Below are 20,433 nucleotides of genomic sequence, written 5' to 3'. Positions count from 1 at the left end.
GTAGCTTCAGCTGAACTGAATGTTTATTGCGAATACAATTTGGTATAACAAGCTAACCTAAGAGGATGATCATGGCAAACATCTCACATGCAAACCATCAGCTTGTAAGCATGTAGCTCAAAGTGTTGTGCTAAAGTACAGCCTTACAGAGCTGCTATTGTAGCTTGAGACTGAAGTCTTGTTTTACTACAGCTGTTGCTAAAGAGCGTTGGCTTGGGTGAAATGCAGTTAAGTTCATTAAACAATTAGATTCAGCTTTGAGGTAAATGGGAATTAACTTTTCAACCTTTCATTTATTGAATTAAGTATATAAATATTCCTTTTTTCCCCTCGGACTATAAATTAAATCCCAAATAATCTCAAGATCTACTTGCAGTCCCGACACACAGCAGCACAGCCGAAGGGCTGGCATGAACACCTGGCCCTGCAGGTGCCCAACATCAACGAGGCAGCCGTCATGGCCTTGGTGACCACACCTTGTTCATGACAGATGACGGCACAACTTCACTCAGCTCCTTCAAGCTCAAGGACTCAGCCTTTACCTCTCAGGGTCAGCTTCTAAAACTCATGGGTGACACCATCACTGCCATGGCTCTGGACTGGGTAACACTTAACGTCTACTGGAGCAGCAACAAACAGCCCCGCCTGCAGGTCACCTCCACTACAGCAGCACACACTGCCGTTCTCATAAAGGAAGGTATTGGTAGACTTGAATCCATCGCCCTCCACCCTCCCAGTGGAAGAGTTTGTTTCATCAACCGGGGTCTGCAGGGAACGGGTAGTGTGGCTACTGTGGAGTGTGCCAACATGGACGGTGCGGAGCGTGTTGTGAGGAAGGAGGCTGTCCACTAAACTTCAGGGGGAAGTTTGTTAGTTTGGTAGAAGATGAACATCAGCACACTCTGTAGTATTAAAAGCTTAACTCATGTAAAGACCTACATTTTTGTCTACACAGGTTTTGTCAACTTTTTAGCAGACTCGAGCACTGTGGGTGTTTTCTGGCTGTGCTCGACTGACATCTCCCTCCGCTCACCTTAGTGACCTTTTTTCATCTTTTAAAGCAACATCACTGGACACTTTTCTAATTAGCACATGAACCCAAGCAGAAAAGTAACACTTTAGTTGTGTGAGGTCATTAAGTAATGAGTCGCTAAACTCATGCTCACATTTCTGGAAAGATTTTTCTTGACTGTTTTCTGACCATGGCAGCTGGTGTGACGTAAGGGGGCGAGGTTGTTTCCATGGAAGTCAATATATTTGTGTTTCTGTGCACAAAGGTTATATTTATTGATTGCTCGATCAAAAAGCATCAGAATCAGTGGATACTGTGGAAGATTGAGGATATTAAAATACATCTTTTCTCAATTTATGCAGCTTGTTGCAGTCAGTGTTCTGAGCATGTATAATGATCATAACCAAGATATTCATACGACATGTATTTAAAGTATAAACCAGATTCTTCCCATTGTTTACACCCAAACCACAAAACACTTGTTTACTGTTCATATGAATAGACACTTTGTGCGAACATGTACTCTCATTATCTCTAAAGAATTTTTAGCTCTGTCTAATTTCACTGTGTCTGGAGAGTTTAATGATTTAGTTGAATTATGCGAGTCATAAGAACATGCAGCAGATGATGATTTACTGGTTTCCTGTAACCACACCTATCAGCAGCTATATAAAGAGATGTCCGATGCAGGACTTAGAAGAAATGAGCATTCATTGATTTGCTCTTGTCAGAGTTGAGTCTTTTACAAGATTTGGTCAGCTGTACATCTTCTGGGTGCAGGGATAACATCAACACATCAGGTAAGTCTTACAGCCGGACTGCTACATCCAGAATACTAACACTGAAATATTCTACCATCTATTCATTTACTTTGATGCTTTTTGCAGCTCATTTTCCTGCCAAAGATACTCTGTAAGTGATGTTCTCATTTCTCTAATACATACTTTATTTTGGAGTTAAAAACTATTCAATTGAATCAAGTGGTTATTTACAGATCCGTTACAACAACGGAAAGTTAATATCAGAGCAGTAAAAATACTTAAATGAACTTGTTTTGAAAATGTACTTGAAATGAGTGCCTCTGTCTTGAAACCTAAAGGGATGAAGTTGCAGCCACAGAATTTTGAAAAAGATCGTTTTAGAAAATTATTGGAAATATGTGATGTGTATTGAAAATGTGTCGAAATGTTTAAATGGTCATTTGTAATTTTAAATAGGGAAACAACATTTCTAGGAGTCAATTGCAGTTTACAATCATTTCAAATGAGAAAGTTTTTACGCTGAATGCTTGTTCATGATGCTAATGTTTATGTTTATGATGCTAACGTTTATTTTTTTGTTCCAGCGAATACAAGAAAGAAATGGCGCTTCTGAGGCTCACACTTTGTGCTGCTTTAATGGTGACTGTAGCATTGTCTAAACCAGTGAGTGGCTCTTTGATTCTGATTCAACAAAATAAAAAACGATCTCAGAGGAAGTGTGAGTAACGTAACAAACGCTCCTTATTATAAAAACAGGTTGCTCAGAGCGAGGGGGAGGAGTCATCCAATGAGTCCGTTGAGTCAAATTCATCAGAGGAGACCATCCCCCATGTTGAGCCTCAACAAGACTCCCTGCATCCAGTGGCTAAAGACATTGCTCTTTCCGTAGAGGAGACTGAGCCCCCTAGTACTGCAGAATTGCTTCCCTCCGTAGACGCAAGCCTCTCTCCAACTACATTTTATACTTCAGCCTTGCCAAACCAAATGGACCCGCAGACCTCCACCGACATGAACACTGTTCAGCCCATACCAGATGACCCTTCACAAACTCCTCAGGGTACAGACATTTTTCAGGACGTGCCTGTCACTGATGCTACACAGACCTCAGTTATTGGTGACACTGTGCATGTTCCACTCGATTCAGAGGTCCCTCTCAACACAGAGCTTACTCATGATGGCACAAACCAACCACAACTCCCCACCACTACATACCAAGGACTCCTCCCGGCTGCCACATCCCTCTCTCCTGCACACATCATCAAACCGTCAGCTCAACCCGTCTCAACAGCCCCACCCCTGCCAATCACCATTGGAGTCGCCGGGACCGCTGTTCCTGTTTGTTTCACTTTCCAGTTTACCACCTCAGAGCCAGATCCACCCAGAGGAGACAGCATGTGATGGAGAAAGTTAGCCATTTAAGGTTACGGGTTCAGTCTGTTATTGTTTAATATTTTACTCAGTGTACTTTTGATAAGTCAGCACTGTATTATCAAGTATCCTTGTATTTTATGCCTTCATGAGTTATTTTGTTGGCTGATGGCGGTGTTGTGATGACTGCTATATAAATACAATTGAAACCTTTGTACTCTTGTAGCAGTAAAACTGTCCTGCTCTTGATTTGTAAAATCGATATTCACTGACAACACCTCAAATGCATTCATGCGAGCAGCTGACAATAAAATTGTGACGCGTTTAATGTTCTTATGTCTTATTCAGTGGTTAAAAAGACGACACTGTTCAATCATCTTTAGTAAAATTCTGTTGTTTATTAGGAGTTGGATTACTTTCATTGTAAAGGAACCCAAACTTTGAATCTGCAAGTAACAAAGACACGAAAAGCAAATGGTGATGGAAACACGGGCCTCGTCTTAGCAGCTATATTAGCAGTGTTGTTCTGACATGTCTATCCAACACATTTTCAAATCCAGCGGAGAGGAGCTGCACAGGTACAGTACTGTATGTGCGACGCGCCCTTGTTCACACGTCTTACAAAAAAAGTTTTAACATTTGTAGCATGTATGGCACAATCCTTCAACTGAACGGAAAACAATCACAGTTAGTCTCCGTCTGTACACCCTCCACCAGCACTTCCTTAAGTGGTAAACCAGCTACATTTTTTTTGTCATGGTACCACGCGGTGGCTCAGTTGTTAGACTACATCCCCCCAAGCAAGACCTTCCTTGGTGGTCAGAGTGACTATGACTTCCTGTAGTCTAGGTGTTTATGTGTGTGTGTGAACTGTGTGTTAGTCCTGTGAATGACTGGGAGCCGTTCTGATGTCTATTCTTCATCTCACCCACTGGGATACGTCCCAGCCCTGAAGGGGATAATCAGGTACAGAAAATAGATTCTTTTTTTGTAATATGTACAATCTAAGAACAAAGGTCCAGTCTATGGTTAAACTCAATGCAACCTATTACAAGTGAGTGCGCTAGACAAATGTCTCAAGTAAAAACATTCGACATTGTGGTTGGACGTAAATCTAATGTGGTGTAGGGGGCTGCGGTTGATCTGGCTGCTCTGGCTCGGTGTCTGTTTCCGCCTCGTTCGCTGTGTCTGGCTGCTCGGGCTGCTGCTGCTGAGGCTGCTGGATGAGTCCTCCGTCTTGTGCCGTGTTATACGAGCCACAGCCGCTGCACTTCATACCCAGCACGTGGAAAGGCACCGTGCAGTGAGCTTGGCAATCGTTACATATAATCTATAATGAGGGAAAAAAATGTCATATTACATTTAAAAATTGTAAACATTGGGCATCCTATGTTTAAAAAAAATTACAACCTTCTTTTAACTAAACAAAAATGTTACATTTGCGTTATGTGTTATTATTAGGATCTCACTTTGACAGTAGCACCCTGGTATTCAGTGGGCATCGGTGACTGGGAGATCTCTTTGTCCATCTGATCCCACTGGTCCTCCATGTTCCAGGCAGAGTGCATACACAGAGGGCAGCGATACGCTCTAAAACAGATGAGACACAATTACATTTAGTGGACAGCCTCACTCAGCTCCTCTCTGTGCACTTAAGTAACAAAGTTACCTCCGGTTAAGAGGGTAATCGGAGCAGGCACATTAGTGGCCTGCGTATACATGCAGCAGAGGTTTAAGCAGATTTAACACCTACCCCAGACCATAGTCTGAACCACGGCTCACTTACTTTAACTGCAAAGATAGAAGACGCTGACTTTGTTTTATGTGTGTGTTTGTGTGTGCTTTGACACAGACTGACAGTGAGAGGAGGACAGCAGACCGACCGAGCAGGCGTGTCACGGTTTAAACATTAGTGTAATGTTCAGTGGGGAAATTAACTACTTGTTTAAGTATTAGTTTGGATGACATCCCTCCATTTACTGATTTCTCTTTTTATCCATCCTTCTGTATTACCGTTCCTGTCTGCAGTGGTTTGTCATGCACATGCGTACTCCGTAAAAAGACTATTAGAAACCTGGTTTCCTGTAAATATGGCAGAGGAATCAATATTCTCCAGGAGAAATCTACCTGAGGAAACAGGATTCCCTAATCCCCTCCGCCTATAAACTACACGAAAATCAGCTTCTTAGTTCACATGACGTTTAAGAAATCAGCTTACTGGAGAAGACCCACTGTAAGTCTGTTTCTTAATTGCATGCCAACGTACTGATGGAAGCAGGGCTAAATTGATTCAGCATGAAATATGTGTAAACCAGACAAACAGACATTAACCTGGAAAAATACAATGTTTACTCAACTAAACAATTACCAGGTTAAAAGACATACCCCGTTCTGACCATGTCGTCAAAGCAGGTCCTGCAGAGAATGTGGACAAACATGTAAACTGTTATCCTTAAGTCGTAGTATATCTTGAACTATGAGAATTAAACAAACATAAGGAACAACAATTGCATAACTACAATAGAGAGCTTGAAAATTAAACTCTTTTTTTATTTGTCTAAATCCCCAACAGTATTTAAATACCTGTTCAATTCTCTTCATCTTTGTAATTAAATCCTATTTCTATCTTAATTAAGAGATACTTCTAAAACATAGTATATAAATAAATCTGTTCAGCAATCACTAAGACAATTGATTGAAGTAAAATAAAATAAAAGTTGGGATAAATACAAATGGAAAAATATGCACAATTCATTTTCAGACTCCATCTTGAGCAACTAGTATTTAGAGAACAATGAGTCTTACTTGTGTAAAAGATGACCGCATGGAAGAACATGAGCCATAATTCTGGATGTGTGAATATCCTGTAATTGGAAGAAAATGTTTCATCAAGCTGTAGGTAAAAGAAAAAGAATAAATTCAAAGCTAATGTCCCTCTTATACCACCCCTTCATGTCATAAATGTCTCATTACCTCCATACACACTGGACAGTTCTGCCTCGATACATTTTCAACACACTGAAACATAAAAGATGACAGCAGTAAGGATTTGCTCATCAAACATAATACATATCATGTGTGTGGACCAGAAACAGATGAAGGATAATAATCACCTTATGATTTCCTCGTAGATTCTGGGCTAAACACAGATTGCACTTCTCGCAATGGAAATACTTCTCCCTAGGCCCAATCCTGTTTGGGTTACAACAGGACAGTGTCACTGACTGACGGATGTTAGAGGTCGTCATACTAACACTAAGTTTTAAGTGACTTAAATGTAATGAAACAAAGAATCTGTCAGCAGCAAAGTATTTATTTTGTGTAACGTTATTGGCAGTTTCTTACATTACAACCCTTACATTGAATAAGGCCATGAAATAACACCAATGAGTAAGTATAAACACACACACTTGTGACCAGTGGTGTCACAATACTTAGGATATATTAACACTATTATTGCTCACCTGCATATTCCACAAGGCTGACAGTGGTACTGTTTCTTATCCTTGTCGAACAAATGGCAAATGTCGCAGTAGTACTCCCCAAACTGCACATGACACTCCTGGCAAGTTTGTTGTGCCTAAAAGAGTGATATGATGATAGATTAATAAAGTTGAACTAACCTCTACATGCGCAAATAAAGCATATAACCAATGGAAACTAAGAGACAGTCATGATTAGCAATAATTAATTGTTCCTGCGACAGCTCACAGTGGAAACCACAATACCTGCAGTGTTTTTTTTCCTCTTACCTGCTGCACTGTGTGACACTCAGAGCACTGCACCTCTTTGACTTTGAATCGATCCATTTGGTGGGTCTCCTCTGCATCATGGCACAGCCGACACACATACAGTTTACCACAGCAAGGAGCCTAAAGAACATAGAAACATGTGATGACACGGTGCAAGGGGAAGTGAATGATGGGTAAGTCAATCAAAAGTATTTATGGCTGCTTCAAAACTCGAAGGTTTAGGCAAAGTAAAATTGAAGTTTTCTAATGTCATGCAGGGAACACAAGAGTAACATATAAGACAAAATGGTATTTCATTACGATATGCTGCATAACCGTGTAACCAGCTAGCTGTGAGTTGGTGCTACTAGAGCTATACATACCACTAGTAGCTATAGCAGCGTTACAGTGAGGTATATTAAAAATGTATACGACTCTACTTCGCATGTAAGGCAAATATTTACGAAATATTTTAAAAAGTTAACTCACTTTCAATAAGCAGCTGCGTACATAATGCTCACAACCAGCAGGGGAAGCCATGATTCCTCCAAAATTTGGTTCTTCTTCGAGGGCGATGACAAGCCGCCCGCTTTTCTTCTTCTTCGTTTTTGACAGTCAAGACGCAGCAACACTGCCACCCTCCGTTCGAGAATCAAGCGGCAACCTCCGGTGTTGAAAAATGAAGCCAATGTGGAAGTGCAAAATATGCAGTGCCTCGAGTGGCCGCTTGAGGCTGGCTCCAAGAGCCAAGAAAAAAACACCGGGGCCCTTACTTAAAGCAAAAATAAACATGTTTACAGTTTCATAGTATACATTATTATTACCATACCATACTGTATATTATATTATATTACACTATACTAAAATATACTATATAATTGCAACTTTTACCATTATATTACGGAATGTATCTTGCAACAATTATCGGTTATATATAGCCAATTTCTCTATTCCTAAGAACTGTACGGGGGTGAATTTTTATACAACTCACCTTTTAAACTATATTAAGCTTAAAACTATAGGGGCGGGGTCACTTGAGTGACAGGTGGATACCCCTGGCTGTCTGCTAGACATCAACACTGCCACACAGTCAATAACCTTAGGCCTACTGGTAACTTCTTATAACTTGTTTCATGCAAGAATTTGAGAAATGATCTGGTTTGCTGTATGTTTTATGGAACTATCATGCCGTCATTTACACAGTTGAGAAATCAGTGGGTGGCGTCAAGGTGGCTACATCCATTATTTATACAGTCTATGTTAAGAATCCTCTTCTTTTTTAATGGCGGGTGGCAACTAGCATTAAAGGTGCATTATTGCCACCCAATATGCTGGATTGTGGTCCAGGTTTTACCTATTTCTATTAGGAATAGAAAAATACCTTATAAGAGTTAAAATAAATTGAATTCTCTTCATTAAACCGGTTGCATTAAAAACTCAAACAAAGATTTATTCTGCCCTTCCTCAATGCTTAATTGTTTTTAAGATTCAGTACTTCCACCCCGCATCTTGTCACTTCCCTTTTAAGCTTTTCTCTATTTATCTTATATTTCTGATCGTCACAGGTAACAGGTTTCACTTTTTCTAGTTCTGGTCACATTCACACAGGTCTGATGGATGTTTTCTTAGTGATTGCATCGATTTATTTAAACCTGTGTTTTGTAATCTTAATCTTGTTTTCTCCTATTGCATTAATTCCTCCAGTTTTTTGATGGATATCATATAAATGACATCCTTTGTTTCTGTCATCCCAAAGTGTTTCCCTGGGAGTCATGATTTTACTTGGAACTAGTGCTTTACCCTCAGCTTTCTTAAAGGCTACCTGTATAACATAAATGGTCAGCCATTTCCTTCCTCCCAATATGATAACTGTATGTAGCTTATGTAGTCTGAATAGTGTTTCATATAGTGTATTTCATATATTAAATCTGGTCTACTTTGGGGTGGCAAGAAGTTTTTAAATATATTTTGTCCTAACTATTGTAATGCCAACTTTTCAACGGTGTATAGGCCTGCTGCTAAATGATCTGGTCTTTAACTTCAAGTCTGGGATGACAAAGGCAAATCCTCTCTTGAATCTTTTCTTATCTTTACTTGTTTATTTCTTGTTGTTGCTGTTACTATCTTACTATTATTGTTTGTAAATACTATTTATCAGTTTTTCTGAGCTGTTGTAACAAGTTAATCTCTCCCAATGGGAGATGAATAAAGATTATCCCATCATATTTTATGCATTTTCATTTCACCATTGCAGTAGGATTCCTTGATTTATTTTGCCTCATATGTCATTCAAGACAAGCGCCGCTGGTGTAGTGGTATCATGCAAGATTCCCATTCTTGCGACCCGGGTTCGATTCCCGGGCGGCGCACGTATTTTGTACCATCAACAATAAGTAAACATGAAGATTATAACGTTTGACAGTATTTCTAAATATTGAAATGCAGCAATGCATAATGCTAGTACATTCATCGAAGTTACGTTACACAAAATGTTCTGGTTTGTGATTTCATTATATGTATTTCGCAGATGTTTTCAGCTTTCATTTCCTCGAACGTTTTTGCACTTTGGTCGATTAAAGCTATGACAACGAATAACGAAAAGACAAAATGTGCACGGTTATAAAAAGACGCAAACCGCGCTATGTTTGCAGCATAAACCATACAGATGTTTGGGCACGCGCCTGTGTGTGGGAGAAAGAGCGCTTGATTTTGGCTTCATTTCAGCGCGCAGGTTGACGCTGCTGACGCCGCTCCTCCGCCATCTTCACTTCCTATTGTTTGCATCAGACTGAGGCTGTCTGCGGTGTGTGTGTGAGTGCAGAATCGGCCACCGATTTATCATTGAATTGTAGATATAGCCATTACGTTTTCGGCCATTCAAGTTCAGCACAAACCATTTGTATGTCATTGGATTAAAGGCCTTTCAGGACGCGACCACTAAACCTTGATGATGGAGGAAGATCAACCCAGAACCTTGTGAGTATCAGCGGCCCTGTCTATGTCCTGGAATGAGAAGGCTCCGTGTAACTGTGGCCGAAATGTTTCCACGTTGTTGTTTCAATTAAAAACGATAAAACCATATAAATTGTCCACAATTTGACTTTTCATCCGCATCATCATTTCGTCAACAATAGCAACGTTAGTAAATGTAATTGGACACAAAGTAGTTTCGATATGTTCGTGAAGTTCTGTTTGATTTTGTCTCATAAATGGACGGAGCAGCAACTAGCCTGAAAATGAAACCGAGGGGCTAGCTGATGCTAGATATCATTAGCTACAGATGCTAACACATCTAGCCAGTCAATTCTTCTAAATTGGACACGTCTATCTTGAAGGAGGACTTTATTCAAAGAGACAGTTTTGTTTTTTTCGATAGGTCTCAGCTGGACTTTGGAATAAGGGATTTAATTTTATGAAGTGCCGTTAGTTGCCAAACCACCGAGCATTAGGCCCCTTTGAACCGGCTAGCGTGATCTGTAGCTAGCTGGCAGACAAGCCACGTCAACGCTCGGAGACACGGCCCGGGACAGTTTCAGTAAGGGGGAGACCATACTTGGGTTGTTTGTGTTTAATTGAGACTGCGTCTTATAACATTGTGTTCATTGGAACTGATTTTTTTTGTTGCAAATATAAGGAATTGTTGTGGGTTGTAGCTAGCCCGGTGAACTAGCCTTTGTTTGCATGCTACTTCCTGTTTGACAAAGGCTCATTTCTCCCTTCTCTCATGTTGTTTGCAGGTATGTGGGGAATCTGTCCAGGGATGTCACCGAGCCCCTCATTCTGCAGGTCTTCACACAAATAGGACCCTGCAAGAGCTGTAAAATGATAGTTGATGTGAGTGTTATTCCCTCTGGTATATATTGTTTAATATAGGAAATGGCATTCAACACTGGCCTGCTTATAAAGGTCTTTTTCTTCATATGTTCTCGATATTGAGTCTTTCTGTTTATTATATGGTGCATCATAATCCAAACAATGATAGGTGACTCTTGTCATCTGCGGTGACTCAATTTTAACCTTCTTGAGGACTTAATATAAGTGTATTTTCCCGTTGACAGACGGCTGGAAATGATCCATACTGCTTTGTGGAGTTCTATGACCACAGGCATGCTGCTGCCTCATTGGCAGCAATGAATGGAAGGAAAATAATGGGTAAGGTAAGCTATCGTGTCTAAAGGGTGAGTTGGAATAGGTGGGCTGCGGGTGTGGGGGGTCATAGGTCGTGTCCTTAAAAAACTTAAACGTATGTATAGTGGACTGCAACCATTTATATTCTTTTAATCACATAGGATTTTCCAACAGAAAGCTGCTTGACACAGAGTCCAGATCAGATCGTAAACCTTTAAGGGCATTACTCCCGCCAGAAAGTTAACTCTAGGGTTGTAAAATTGTTTCCTGTAAGCCCTCCCAAACCAAAAGGGCATGAAACAAATAAACTTGTGGTGTTAAATGTGTGGAATTTTTTTCCCGTATGTGAATCAACGTAAGCAAACTGAAGTATATGAAGAGGAAAAAAGGACAAAAACAAATCTGGAATATTGTCCCTAAATATTCAAGACCTTGTAAACTAGATTGAAATTAAAGTCTGGGAGGAACTGCATAATACCAGTTTATCTAGGAGACATGAGCGAACATAAAGTTTTTATTTACATTTCAAAAAATATCAGAGTGGTGCTGGATGGTGTTTTAATAAGTCAAGTTTAGTGACTCAGTGCTAGGACCTGAACTAGACAAATTAAAGACGTTGGACACTTCTTGACGAACTAACACAATTTTTTTTACTCTAAAAATAATAATGTTTCAATATTATATTGATCCCGTCTTTGTATCATATTCTGCTTTTTGCAAGGAAACCCCCAAACTTACTTATGAAACTGTGAGTCAATAACACTAGGCCAACTGCAGGTTATTTTGATTTGATAGAAAACACATTTTGTTGCATTATGTCACTTAACACACCGGCCTTAAGTGAATAAGCCATGTCGTGATTATAATAATTATTATTGCTGTTAGTGATTTAACATTTAAACATTTAAAGGATCGTTTAAGGTTGATTTTTAATTTTTTTTTAGCACTACGTCAGCATTTAAACAATACTCTGGTTTAGAGGAGGTTCGCAGGTTTCATTGTAAATGATGTAAACATACCCCACCTTGCCTGTTTTTTCTCTGCCCTTCTCTGCAGGAGGTCAAAGTCAATTGGGCCACGACACCAACCAGCCAGAAAAAAGACACAAGTAGTAAGTACACGTTCTTGTAGACTGAAAATCACAGGAAAATATGTTCATTGCATGTTTGCTTACTTTTTTTTGTAATGTACCGATCATTCAACTGTTGAATGTGTTTTTTCCCCTTTTTTATTCCTATTAAACTGATGAAAACCTGCAATTCAAGACAGGAATCCACAATTTTTTACAAGTGTATGAAAGCTAAACATTTCCAAACCGTGTTTCCCCCCTACAGATCACTTTCATGTCTTTGTTGGAGACCTCAGCCCAGAAATAACTACAGAAGACGTCAAAGCTGCCTTTGGTCCGTTTGGTAGGATATCGTGAGTATCAGGCTTACCATCCCTCACAAAGATCATTCAATCAAGAAAACGGGCGGGGAACTGTTATCCCCTAACATGATTTTATATCTAATAATTGGAGCCTCCCATAAGAATAAGAACTTCTTACAGTTGTAGTTGTATAAACGGAGTGATGATAAACTTCTTCAATCTTGAAATGTGCTACAAGAACTGAAAAAAACTGCAGAAACTTGTACATTTATAGGATTACCCCAGGAAATTTGATTAATATTTAAATCTGAGTTTCCACAAGAAGACTAAATAATTCTTGTTTACACTTTTCAGATCTGTCGGGCATTGTTGTGTGTGTTTTTGATGTTCTCCTGTTGGTGTGTTTGTTCACAGAGATGCTCGTGTTGTGAAAGATATGGCTACAGGGAAATCTAAAGGCTATGGCTTTGTGTCTTTCTTCAACAAATGGGTAAGACTTCAAGAAATCATTAACCTCAGAGAAATGTGATATGTTCTTTGTTACTGATGGTGTTCGTATGGCTTTACCATAAACCTGCTAAAAAACATTTATTTCTGAAAATGTAGGAAGGTAAATATCTCTGTGTGCTTCTAAAGAAATGTATTATTGACCTCATTAGACCCCAGCTCCATGGAATAACCAGATTCTTTCCTTTGCAGGACGCAGAGAACGCCATTCAGCAGATGGGAGGTCAGTGGTTAGGAGGCAGACAGATTCGAACTAACTGGGCCACGAGAAAGCCCCCTGCCCCGAAGACCACCTATGAAAGTGCGTTGTTATATATATACATATATGTACGTTTTGCTTGTTTGCACAGGATGCTGTATTCACGTAAAACCATTAACAATTTCTCTGTCTGTTCCTGGCAGGTAACTCCAAGCACCTATCCTTTGATGAAGTAGTCAGTCAGTCCAGCCCCAGTAACTGCACTGTGTACTGTGGCGGAGTCAGCACAGGACTGACAGGTAATAAATATAATATATATAATACTATTTGTACTATATGTCTGTGAAGGTTCTCAGTCATCCAGGTCATGGTACCTGCAGAGGCTTATATTTCTAGCTCCGTCCACTGAAGAAGCCTTTCAGATGAGGTGTGAAATGTCTTCAGGAACTTCAACCAAGTCCAGTTGCCTTTTGGATTAAGCTTAGAATGTTTGTACGATAGCTACTCGGGATGCACAAAATTATCGTCAGGTTATCGGCATCGGCAGATGTGTCATTTTTCTGCCGATAAAACAAAGCTTTAATTCTGCCTTAATGCTCGATGATTCCCTAAAAAAGCTTGACGTAATGCTACGACATTAACTCGGCACGAGTGTGCGCACGCTCTGCCTGCGCAAAGTTATCAACGATATACAAATAAAGACTAAAAAGTCTCAGAAACTCGAGCCAAAATAGAAGTTAAACAACTTTCTCAACTCTTAACTAGCTCACATTCTCGTCATTTTACCGGACTTAACAACATCAAACATGCCGAAAATACACTCGCGACCAAAGCCAACGCTAACAGAGTGTAACATAAACATCAGTGCAAAACTAACATACATATTCATGGATGCACAGACGATAAAAAGAGTCAGCCGGCGATCACTGATGTCGCCGTAGCAGGTGCAGTAAACAAGTCTTGTCTCCTTCACTGCTGTGTTTCGTCTGCAGTAAACAAGTCATGTCTTCCTCACTCCTGTGATTCGGGGGGGGGGGGATGCTGCATTCAGGCGCGCTCAGAAACGTGAGTGATCAGACACGTGACCTTTTGTACAAGGCCTCTTCTGTCAAGTGTGAAGAGGGGTGCAAGATGTCTGCGGTATGGCAGTTTTTGGTCACTACTGTAAGAGTAGGCATGATATGAATTCCACGACAGGGGAGACCTTATGTTCTCTGCAGTTACGTGGAAAGAAAACATCTGCCTAATATATCGGTATCGCAATCGGCTGAAGGGTTGGAAAATATCAGCATATCAGATATCGGCAAAAAATCCAATACCGTGCATCCCTAATAGCTACCATCAGTATTATAAAGGTACTGGCAGTTAAGGTAGGAAGTAAATATGGCAAAAGTTAGATCCAATAAATATACAGAAATAAGCCATTTACAGACGAGAGCACCCTGTTGGGGTTGATTTTCACCCTAATGACCTGCCCGCTGTACATTACCTCTTACCTGTGTAAGAGATAACGTCCAGATCCTCTTGCCTCAGGCGGTTCAGGCGTTGCTGCAGCAGCACCGCAAATCTACAGAAAAGGAGGCTCGCCTATTTTTTCCATCAGCTACACACACGTCTCTGCAAAAATAGACCATGAATAATCTGTGGATGGAAATTCTGACTTCATATCTGCAATATTAGACGTTTCAGTGTCTAAATCTGTTGACTACGTGACGGACATTGATTAGACTTGACTTAAAACTGAGTCCAAACTAAATTTTAGTTGAAAAAAAAAAAAAAGATTTTTGGCCTTCTTCAGAGGTAAAGTTGGTGTTCAGAGATGTGCCAGGCCGGAGCAGCTGACACAGTGCTTGTGGACACTGCCACAGCAGTTAAGCAAGGCAGCCAGAGTTCTGTTGCATGTAAACTCTTAACTATACCAAGCTGTGGCTACTCAGACAATACTTGGTAGCAATGAATTCATTCGGTAGGTTTGCTCTCTTTACGATGAAAAGACTAAGTAATGGCCGCATTATGTGTTTATAATTCATTATAAACCTTACTCTTCCCGTAGAGGTCGTTCTAACGCCCTCTGCTGTTATCAGCAAAATGTTGTTAATTAGATTTAGAGCCACCCAGAGACTCTTACCTGAGGATGTAACGTTTCTCATGCGGTGTTTTGTTAATGAGGCAATCATAAAAATGATGCGTAATGTTCCCCCTGTTTGGTTTTCAGAGCAACTGATGAGACAGACCTTCTCTCCCTTTGGACAAATCATGGAGATCCGGGTTTTCCCTGACAAAGGCTATTCGTTTGTGAGGTGTGTGGAAGTTTCCTGTTAAAGTTTAATGTGTTTCTAATATCATTCAGTACACGACAGGAGCGAGAACCTGCAAAGCTCTAAACGCTGAGGACGTTGAATGAGAAACACATGCATGGATGGAGTTTATACACACAGGTTTTCTGTCAGGGTTAATTTCACTGACTACAAAGAAGCAGTTCATTCAGTACCAGGTATTCGATCATGCATTGTAGAATTAATTAAAAAACAGAACAGGTCTCCAGTTGTGCTGTCGTCACTGTTGATGAGTAAATATGTATAAAATGAGGTTCAGCATGTCCCCTCTCTCTCCCTCCCTCCCTCCCTCCCTCTGGTTTTGTCCAGGTTCAACTCCCATGAGTCAGCAGCCCATGCCATTGTGTCAGTGAATGGCACCTCAATAGAGGGCCACATAGTCAAATGCTACTGGGGTAAAGAGACCCCAGACATGATGAACCCCATGCAGCAGGTGCCTATTCCCCAGGTAAGGACACATGTACTGTGTAAAGAAAAACACTGTTGCTGTCTTCTTATCTGAAGCACAAATGACATCTGCATGTTGGTGCTCTCCTGTGCATCGTGAGTCTGAATAACTCATAACATCAGTCTGTTTGATCCGTAACTCAGGAAGTGTTGAACATCACATTGTAGGAAGGAATAGAACAACCATTTCCCCTTTTTATTGAATTTGTACCACATAATTTGGCATTAAAGAGGAACATAAAATTAAATTTCATTGTGGCTTTAAGAGCTTTAAGAGCTGAGCTCTCCAGACATACTCGGGGAAATGGAACCCCTTTGCTCTGGCTGAAGTGGTGCTTTTAAAAAACAAATCTTGTGTCACATGTTGACATAATGTTCCTTAACTATGTAGAAGTTTTGCAAGCTTCCAGCAGAGCGAAATGCACATTACCCTGTATGGAAAAAAACCTGAATTACGCAGTACTGCTGCAAAACCAACAATACAGAAGAAGTCGACAGGCTGCTTGTATTTGAGCTGTTCTTTTTTGGCTTATCATTTTGTGTTTTATAGCAAATTTGCGTATATTGTTAAATAACATTATACAGAATCGCTGTGTTAAAACTTGTTGTACTCTTCCTGCAGCAGAACAAGATGAGCTTCCCTGCTGCCCAGCCCTACGGCCAGTGGGGCCAGTGGTACGGCAACGGGCCCCAGATCAGCCAGTACGTCCCAAATGGGTGGCAGGTCCCCACCTACGGCGTCTACGGCCAGGCCTGGAACCAGCAGGGCTTCAAGTAAGTAGCATGGTGTGCACAGGGCTCCCCTTCACCGCCTCCTTCTACTCCAGCACCACCAGGGACCCGGGGCAGCGAGAGCCAGCTCTGGCCACAGGAGGGAGCCATGAACTCCCTCCCCAACCCCCCCCCACCCCCCACATCCTCCCTCCTCCTCCCCTCGCCAGCCCCCCTCCTCGTTCATCTCGAGAAGATTGAGACATAAGCAGACACATTCGCACACACACACACACACACACACACACAGAACAATCTGAACTTTAATTTGTTGTTAATCATGTTTCAGAGCGTCGACACTGCTCGCTGTGCCCAGCACATCTTAATCACTTCTAGGGTTTTGTTCCAAAATGTTCAGTCGCTTAATAATTCACCTGTAAAAACGATATTCTTTTCCAATCATGACTGTTAGAAAACGGACTCAAACCTGCTAAAAACTTCTTTTTTTTTTAAGAATTTCAGTAAATGCAAAGATAATTGATTATATTGATTGAACAAGACAAACGCTAAAAGCTCAGAACAAAGTTTTCACTTACTGTCCGCGCCGGGGACAGTCAGCTGATGAAGAATTAGTTTCCCTCTTTGTAAGGTCACTGTGTGTCAGGACTGTGTTCTTTCAGGCTGTTCAGTTGTTTTGTATGTCTTCATTCATGTTAGAGATTTTACTTTGTAATTGTGTTATTTTTTTTTTTCCATATACCTGAACATTTGATCTTTTTGTGAACGTCAGTAGGACACGTCAAATATAATTTGTAGGTTGTTACTCAATGTTTTAATTTAGACAGCCTATGTGCAGTGACGTCTTGTGCACCCAAGAGAAATAAAAGAGAGGCCATATGTTGTCGATAGTCTAAATTTCTTGGTGAGCAGCTGTATGAATAGGCTCAGTACAAACGTGTGAGGCGATGAAAGCAGTGATGCTGTGTGTCATTGTCAGATGTACAGTAAATGCACAATTCCTAAGGAGAGGCTCGGCCTCTTCTCACTTGAAATTTGAAGATAAATCCTTGATAAGCTGCCTTTTCTCCACACTGAAGTAGTTTTACTACACGAATGATTCAAGGCTGAAAACAATATGTGAATTAGGTGAGAATTATGCTTTTCCTCTGTCACACTTTGTGCCCAAACGAGGGATCGGTTTTCTCACATACAGTGTGGCTCGTCTGTCTGTCGGCTGGTTCCAGCTGCCGTACGTCAGTAGCTGGCAGCAGCTGGGAGGGGGGGTAGAGAGTATTATTTAGCTTGCTGCGCTTAGCTTGTATGCTCTTTGTCTGCTTGTCCACCCATGTTTAATCAAATGACACTTACCTTTGGCCTCTCTGAAGAGCCCTCCACTTTCTGTTTCCCCCCTCCCCTGATTTTTGCTAGCTTGATTTTTGCCCAGCCTGCCTCACCCTCACAACCTCTTATAACTCTGTTTGCCTTCTTGTTCTCATTCTAGCCTGTCCAGATTCTAGTAGCTCTAATATAAACCGTCCCTTTTGCTCCCTTTCGCCTTGTCTCTTCTAACCTGCTGGCATTTTGTCTTTCTGTCTCTCCCTCTCTCTCTCTCTCTCTGTACCTCGTTTTTTGCAGTCACTTACCGGCCAGTGCTGGGTGGACTGGCATGAGCGCCATCAGTAACGGTGGGGTTATGGAGCCTACACAGGGATTGAATGGGAGTATGCTAGCCAACCAACCCGGTATGGGAGCCGCAGGATACCCCACACACTGATAAGTGGGCCGGGTGGGAGATTTGTCAACCATCAGCCTCTTATTGGCTGTACGGTGCCCTGCAGGGCTGTGTAACACCGCCTCCATTTGTGGCAGGACTAAGACTTTTACTGGGATGTGGAACCTAATGGGAAGGTTGACGTCTATAGGAGTTGTAAATGGGAATTCATGGGGGGGTTGAGGTAACGGGAGCCAGGGAGGAGCGATTTGACCCACACAGGTATCTACATCCTTTGTGGTAGGCAAGACTGGCCATGAACCAGGGCTCTTACCATTTTTAAGTTAACTGTAAATGAGTATAAACTGTAAAGGAGAAACTTTTGGATTTTTTTTGTTTTCCGGGTTTTACAAATTGCTTCCATTTTCACATCTTTCCTCTCACACAGCCACCGAGAGGTTTGTCATTTTTTTTAAAAAGAAACGGAGAAAGTTTGAGACGTGCTAAGTTATGAACCTTAGTTATTATTTTGAGAAATGGAAATCTGTTTAATTTGTTCTCATTTCCTCTTGGATTAAAATCAATTGCAGGGATTATTGCCACTGCTGTTTCTCTGTAAGGGCAGATAAATATTGCACAGTTTTTTCCTCTCTTGTACTTGGGAAAAATTTGACTACCAGGAGTGTTTCCTTTTTGCATTCCATTTCTCCTTCATATCTTTCGGACAGCCTCAAAACTTTTCGCCACGTGTAAATAACCATTCATTCATTTGAAACAATGTAAGTAAAATGCTACTGTTAACTGTGGGTGCTTGCTTTTCTTTTTGTTTTGATAACTCGACAGTTAACTCAACATTGTACGTAGCAGAGTGGCACTATAAACGTGACACTGGCACAGTGCAACACACAATTCTTCCATGCAGGGATAAGATGACATTGCCATGCAGTGCATACTTAAAATTTAACACAGTTCAAATGTTAAAGGGTGAACATGTTTGACACTTCTGATGGTTTTTAAATATGTATTGAAACGCCAGTATTTTATATCAAAAATCTGAGTGGATTCAACCTTTACACTTGCTCTTTTTGCCAGAGAAATGGGGAGGCCTACATTGTAACTGTTGCCTTATAGAGCTGGTTTCTTTTACCTGACAAGATACTTTTTAATTAGGCAGTGCCTACAGACATTTTCAGACCCTTTTGTTTAGAAAGGTGTTAGCCCTGAGAACTGATGACTCTGCTACTGTAATCAATGTTTTCTTGCTTTGTCCAATTAAAATGCTAATGCACATAAACCACATGACGTGTTTGTACTTCTTTTGTTTCACGAAGGGGTTATCGCAGGAAACGTTCATTAAGCTTTTATTCAGAAACTGCTTTTGAATATTTAACCGGAGTGTTTTTCTGCTTTGAAATGTTTTGGTATGTGAAGTGATCTTGACGTGTGTGTTTGTATTTTGAGGCCGGCCTTTATTACTCAGACTTTAAGACTAAACTTGGAAAAAACTCTTCTCTTCTTCACCTGCCTACTCGTCTTATCAATCTATTAACTACAGTCATAGAATTACTGGACACTTGTTTGAATTTGGTTTTGTTTATTAACTACTATGAGTAATGTTCTAACCATACCACCATGATATGAAGCATGCCAGAAGAAAAAGGGAAACAAATGTCCCATTACATGTTTGTCAAGTACAGTTGCAGATGCATTCTTTGTAACTACTTTGTGAGGCCAACTGTGGTTTGTACTGAATAGAATATCTTTATTGTCATTGTACATGTACAACGGAATGGAGTGCAATCCTTATTAATGCAGAACACATAAAACCCAAAGTGTAAAAACAGTATATAAAAATATATACATATCGCATAAAAACACACACACACACAGAGCATGTCCAATTCTAATAAAGTGCATTACTTGCAATTAAGTGCCGTTATTGCTTTTGGATAAAAACTGTTTTTTAACCTGTTTTAATTGTCCTGTATCTTCTGCCCGGGCAGTAGTTCAAACAGGTGGGGACCAAGGTGTGAGGGGTGTCTGAGGATGTTGTGGGCTTTATGGAGGTTGCAAGAGCTGTACAGCTCATCCAGGGAGGGAAGAGGGCAGCCGATGATGTTCTGGGCTGTGTTGACGACCCTCTGGATCGCT

General features: G+C 40.8%; 2 protein-coding genes and 1 non-coding gene across 3 annotated transcripts; 2 read left to right on the top strand and 1 right to left on the bottom strand.

Moving 5' to 3' along the window:
- Positions 1 to 3,537: 3,537 nt before the first annotated feature.
- On the bottom strand, positions 3,538 to 7,428 carry rchy1 (ring finger and CHY zinc finger domain containing 1). The gene is made up of 9 exons (XM_069683277.1): positions 7,362 to 7,428; positions 6,894 to 7,013; positions 6,606 to 6,721; positions 6,255 to 6,333; positions 6,115 to 6,159; positions 5,947 to 6,005; positions 5,527 to 5,556; positions 4,611 to 4,731; positions 3,538 to 4,471 (listed from the first exon to the last, which is right to left on the bottom strand). The coding sequence occupies exons 1-9, from the start codon at positions 7,410 to 7,412 to the stop codon at positions 4,256 to 4,258; spliced, it is 837 nt and encodes a 278-aa protein (XP_069539378.1). The 5' UTR covers positions 7,413 to 7,428; the 3' UTR covers positions 3,538 to 4,255.
- A 1,742-nt stretch (positions 7,429 to 9,170) lies between these two features.
- On the top strand, positions 9,171 to 9,241 carry trnag-ccc (transfer RNA glycine (anticodon CCC)). Its single transcript has one exon. It is a non-coding gene; the product is annotated as a tRNA-Gly (tRNA).
- Positions 9,242 to 9,654: 413 nt separating this feature from the next.
- Positions 9,655 to 19,581, top strand: LOC138609893 (cytotoxic granule associated RNA binding protein TIA1-like). The gene is made up of 12 exons (XM_069682568.1): positions 9,655 to 9,848; positions 10,610 to 10,706; positions 10,931 to 11,029; positions 12,057 to 12,111; positions 12,335 to 12,422; positions 12,786 to 12,861; positions 13,071 to 13,179; positions 13,281 to 13,376; positions 15,293 to 15,377; positions 15,723 to 15,861; positions 16,483 to 16,634; positions 18,207 to 19,581. The coding sequence occupies exons 1-12, from the start codon at positions 9,820 to 9,822 to the stop codon at positions 18,343 to 18,345; spliced, it is 1,164 nt and encodes a 387-aa protein (XP_069538669.1). The 5' UTR covers positions 9,655 to 9,819; the 3' UTR covers positions 18,346 to 19,581.
- Positions 19,582 to 20,433: the final 852 nt, after the last annotated feature.

Source organism: Semicossyphus pulcher, unplaced genomic scaffold, assembly GCF_022749685.1.
Source record: "Semicossyphus pulcher isolate SPU_LCO1_2020_fin unplaced genomic scaffold, fSemPul1.0.p SCAF_6, whole genome shotgun sequence".
Taxonomy (NCBI): domain Eukaryota; kingdom Metazoa; phylum Chordata; class Actinopteri; order Labriformes; family Labridae; genus Semicossyphus; species Semicossyphus pulcher.
Note: the sequence above shows the minus strand (reverse complement) of the source record. Positions and strands in the feature narration are given on the sequence as shown.